This window comes from Mirounga leonina, unplaced genomic scaffold, assembly GCF_011800145.1.
Source record: "Mirounga leonina isolate KUSES-001 unplaced genomic scaffold, KU_Mleo_1.0 Mir_204, whole genome shotgun sequence".
Taxonomy (NCBI): Eukaryota; Metazoa; Chordata; class Mammalia; order Carnivora; family Phocidae; genus Mirounga; species Mirounga leonina.
This window is the reverse complement of record NW_023270513.1, coordinates 768,375-773,473: the sequence shown is the minus strand read 5'-3', so window position 1 is coordinate 773,473 and position 5,099 is coordinate 768,375. Positions and strand designations below refer to the sequence as shown.

The 5,099-nt window shown below is 61.6% G+C and overlaps 1 protein-coding gene across 1 annotated transcript in view; it reads right to left on the bottom strand.

Annotated features, from left to right (window-relative positions):
• EFNB1 (ephrin B1) overlaps window positions 1-3,181 on the bottom strand; it is an 11,820-nt gene extending 8,639 nt beyond the window's left edge. The window contains exon 1 of the mRNA XM_035028681.1: window positions 2,288-3,181. Within this exon, the coding sequence (XP_034884572.1) occupies window positions 2,288-2,415 (128 nt within the window). The 5' untranslated portion in view covers window positions 2,416-3,181. The remainder of the gene's footprint in view (window positions 1-2,287) is intronic.
• Between the last annotated feature and the right edge of the window lie 1,918 nt (window positions 3,182-5,099).

Sequence of the window (5,099 nt, the reverse complement as noted above, 5' to 3'; positions counted from 1 at the left end):
GAGCGCAGCTCACAGAGGGTGTGAGAGGGCGAACCGACACAGACCTGAGAGGGAGAACTCGGGCAGGAGGCAGAGAGGGAGAGACAGACAGAGAGACACTGTTTATTTGAAAGGCTGGGGCAGCCTGAGGGTTGGGCGCGGTGGTAGAGGCAGCCCCCAGAGCTCTAGCGGAGCTGAGGGCAGGGCCTCCCTCCTGTCCTCCTGCCCACCCCCCATGCACCAACACACACAGACCCTTGGGTGGGGATGGAACTGGGGTGGGGGGTGGTGTGCAGGGGCACCAGGATCAGTCCCCCACCACTCTCAGGATCTGCTCAATTACAGGGCAGAATTCGTGCGGGTGCTACTGAGTCCTGCTGAGTCCTCCCCCGCCCCCCGTGCCGGATGCCTGCCCCCTCAGCCTGAAGTGGATGGTGGGGTGGGTAGAACTCAAAAACCTGTAAACTGGTCCAGAGCACTAAAGGCTCAAAACACAAAAAGGGAGAAGCTCAGAGAGATCTTGTTTCTCCCAGCCCCCCCCAACTCTGCAGGAGGGCTCCTTTCCAGCTGTGGAGCTGCCTGCTATCTCTGGTTAGAGACCCGAGAGAGCAATTAGGTCACTCCCATGAGCCCCTATAATGGGCTACCCCAGGCGGATTTCAGCTATCCTGGCTCAAGAGAGAGCATTTCCAGCCTCCACCTCCCCTGTAAGCAGGGGGTGGAGGGGAGGAACTGGGCTCTTCACAACCTTTCCCCTTGAGCTAAGCAGCTCAGGGCCCCCAGACTATCTTGACTCCCTGCTGTTAGGAGAGCGCTGCACCCAGTTTAGCTTCTGGGTGGGGGAGAAATTCTCGTCAATCCCTTTCCTTGTACCTTGTTCCCTTTCCGGAACCCTCTACACTGACCTTGTTTTAGGCCATCCCACAAACCAGTAAATATGACCCTACCTTAACCCAAGGAGAATAGAACTAGAGAAGGTGCCTTCTCCCCACTCCAGGGCTGAGAGATGCACTGTCCCTGGAACCTAAGAGGCCAAGGCAGGCAGGAGCCCGGGAAGTTAGCCGGGGAGCCCAGGAGAGTGGAGAGAAAGAGATTCCAGATACAAAAAATCAGAGAGCACAGAGGGCAGGCCAAAGCCCCCCAGTTTCCCACTAAGTAGGGGTATCCGCATATTGCCAGGACCTCCACAAAACAGGAAGAGCAATCTTGACTCTGGATTCCAACCCCAGTCCCGAATGCCAAAAGAGTAAAAGGTCCAGAGGTCACTACACAGCCCCAGCGACTCTTCACTAACAGCCTCCCAGAAACCACTGAGCCACCGCCCTAAAAGGTGTGCGTGTTGTTTGGGGGTGGGGGGGGATTGTGAAGGGAAAGGAGGAGGAAGAAAAGAAAGGATCTCCTCTATGTAGCTACATCCCCAACCCCTTGGGAAAAGCAAAGCATAGATAGCTCCCCAATCTGAGGGACAGAGGGTGGGGGGGGCACTGGGACCCGCCTGGGCAGGAATCCTTCGACCCCAACCCACCTCCCTCGCCAGCTCGGACGCCACTCTCTGCCTGGGCTGACCCTCGAAGCTCTGCCGCCGGCTCCATTGGACCCCCGACGGGCGCCGGATCGAACCCCCCCTTCGCCAACAAATCCCTCTCCCACTCCGCCCCTCTCCACCGGCCGCCTTTGTGAGCCTGGGAGCGGCGCCCGCCCTTCCACGGCCCCCGCAGGGAGAAAAGAGGGGCCAGAAGAGACGGCAAAGCGAAAAGCTGGGGAGGCAAAGAGGGAAGAAAGAGAAATGGAAATAGGAGAAGCCCGAATGGGGATACAGGCGCTGCCCCCCGCCCGAAGCGCGGAGTCCCGAGCCGTGGTCCCTTCCCAGCTGAACAAACGAGAAACCTGTGTTCCGGCCTCGTCCCCCGCCCAGGTCAAGCTCGCCCCTCGAGCGGCTCTCGGAGAAAACCGCCACGTTCCCAGGGGCCCCACAGGGGAATGCGTTCTCTCCCCCACCCAGCTCTCGGGTGCGCCCTCGAGCGCCCGGACTCCCAGCTCCGCCAGGCGCGACCATCCCGACTTGAACCGGGACGTGAGGAGGAGAGGGCGGGGAAGCCAAGGGGTCACAACCCAGCCGAGTGCCCCCCACCCCACCCCGCCGCACCCTGCCCCGCCCGCCCGCAGGAAAACACACTCGAAAACGCCCGAGACAAAATGGGGCGCCGCTCCTCCTCGAAACACCTCCCCGCACGCACTCGGGGGCGCGTGGCCTCACCCTGCAGGAGTGCCTCCCACCCCCAGGGACCAGAGCCAATAAGTTACTCACTTGGGGTTGAGGGAGCTCCAGGACACGGGCTCCAGGTTCTTGGCCAGCGGCGTGGCGAGCCGGCACAGTGCCAATACGACCATCGCCACAAGCCACTTGCCGAGCCAACGCTGCCCAGGCCGGGCCATCTTCCCGGGAGCAGGCTGCACTTGGGATCCCCTGGCGCCTCCTCAGCAAACTGGCCTCGCCTTCCCGTGCTGCGCTGCGCTCTGAACCGCTCAGGCGCCCATCCTCCGCAGTCGCCGGCCTTGAAGTGCTCCCCTCCCGCCGGCTTCGGTGTCGCTCTTCTCCGCCCGGCGGGCCAGGAGGACTCACTGGGCAGCCGTCCCCAACCCGGGCATGGGCCGCGGCCTCCGAGGACTCGCTCCCCTGGTCTCTCCGCCGCACGAGGCGCGACGGGGGCTCTGCGCCCCCGGGTGATCCGGCCCGATTCCGCTTGGCTCCCCGAGACTGTTCGGGACTGCGCGCCCTCTCCCTGACTGGGTCTCCCCACTGAGGACTCGGCGGCCGCCCCGACGCCTCGGCCGTCCCGGGATCGACGCCCCTCGGAAGAAGTGGGAGTCTCCCCCCAACGCGAGCTCAGTCCGGGGGCTCCCGGCTGGGTCGCCCTGGCACGGTCTCCGTTCCTCCAGGCCACACTGGGACTCTGGGCTGTGCGCCCCCCGACAGCTTCTACTTCAGCGGGGGCCCCGTTCAGTGTACTCAGAAGAGCGGGAAGGCGCTGCCGAGCGAGCTAGTCCCATCAGTTTGCGCTTCTGGAGCCTCGGCCCGGTAGCCCCGCAGCCCCGTCGCCGAGTCCTAGCTCCCCCGCGATTGCGCCCGAAGGTCTGCGGCCAGTGCGAGCCTCGCACACCTCCCACGGCTGTCCAGCGCGCATAGACTCCCTCCGCCGCCGCTGAGCTGTCTACTCCCCTGCTCAGGCGAACGCAAGGCCAACCCTACTCCTCTTAGCCAATAGTAAGCTCCGTCTCGGGGTCCTTGTCCCGTGCCACGCCCCCAGAACAGGAAGGGGGCGGGGCTTCTGGGAGCTCTTAAGGACGCCGTGCTCGCGATGGCACCAATCTGAGAGTGCGGCTCGTGCGGTTAGGGGTGGGTCCGGTTTAGTCCCGTTCCCAGAGCGCTCAGCCCGTGGGAAGTTGGCGCTCCTCTAGGTCTGTCGGCCTGCTCTCCTCCCGCGCGCCTAGTCAACACTCTGGCCCACTGACCGGGGCCAGACAGGCCCTGTCACAAGTACCCCGGGAAAGTACTTCCATTCTCTTTACACAGGAGCCCCGAAGTCCTGCTCTGTGGCAAAAGTAGCCGCTTTGCTCCCCGTCCCATCTCACGTAGGGCTCTGGTGGGCCTTCCTCCTTCTTACCTCGCAGCGCAGTGTCTGCTTGCACATGGACCTGGAGTCCTAAACATACGGATAGCGGTAAGGTGATGGAGACTCAGAGAGGTCAAGTACGGGATGGAGGTGGATGGGAGGTGCGTTCTTTGCCCCTGGGGACCAGGCCTTCGGATTCTCAGCTTCGGGGGAGAGCCTTGTGGGACCCGGGAGCCCAAACTTAGAGTCTTGTCCTGTCTGAAGGGGCAGGCAAGGCCCCAGAATAGGCCAGCGGGAATGAGAGGGCACCTCGATAAAGAAACACACCTCGAGGGCAAAGAGGAAAAGGCGCAGGCAGAGGCCTTTTGAAAAAGCAAAAGCGGGCGTTCTGGCCCCAAGACGCCAGACTCTAGCCCCTCCCGGCCTCGCCATCTGGGTCTTTGTCTCCCAGCCCGGGCCCATTCTCCCCGCCCCTCCTCGCTTCCTTGCTTATAACTTTGGCTCCATCCCATAGCTCAGACCCTCCCGGTCCGGCCCGCTCTCCTGGTCGGACCCCAACAGGCATACCCACGTGCTAATGTCTCCCCCTACTGGTCTTCCGTAGCACTGCGGGAGCCCCGGACAAATGGGAAGCTCCCACCCAGGAGCCTGGCCCACAGAAACCTAGCGCTTCACTTGAACACGAGACTTGGGACTGGCGTGGTGGCCTTGGCAAGAACCGCGGCCCAGTATGGAGGTGGGGATAAGGGAAAGCACTAGGAGGAAGATCTGGGTTTGGGGTTGGCTTTGGGATATAGTCTCGCCGCGTCTTGATGGAGACAATTAGGTGAGCAACATTCCCAAAGGGCTCTACCATTTGCGCAGGTCCGTGTCCTTATCGCACTCAAGTAGGAGTTTCTCACTATGATGATCTCTTTGGCTGTAGAGTGGACCTGGATTTGGGGGGCGGAATAAGAAAGGAGAAGCTAGGCCCCTCCTCCTTTTAGGGACAGGGCCTGGAGGGTGAGAGGGATCTGGGTGGACAGGGACCAGGAGGAGCTATGTCCGGTCTCTCAGCCGACAGCTGGACCCCTTATTGGGGTGTGAACAAGGAGAGATGAGAACAAGGGCACACCAATAGTCCAGCTTGGGGACTAGGATCCCTTGAAGTGTGTGCATGGCACCTGAGTATGGAAAGAAGCCTGCTGCTTACTGAGTGCCGAGTCCGTGCCAAGAACCGAGTTAGATGGGTTTCCTCTCAGAGTCCCTTGAGCTAAGTTCCACTCCCCCCCTTTCACATAAGAGGGAAGATAAGGCTCAGGGAAGAGGAGTCGCTCTGCTGAGGTCACTGGGCTAATCGGTGGTAGAAGCAGGACGTTCCCCCAGGCTTATCTGTCGCCAAAGCCTATACCAATTGCAAAGCCCGTACCATACCGACTTGCCACATGTTCAGCCCCTTCTCGCCTACTTGCTTATTTAATTCGTTCCTGGCCAAAAGCTGGCTCAAGCTTGGAAGGCAGCAGCCGC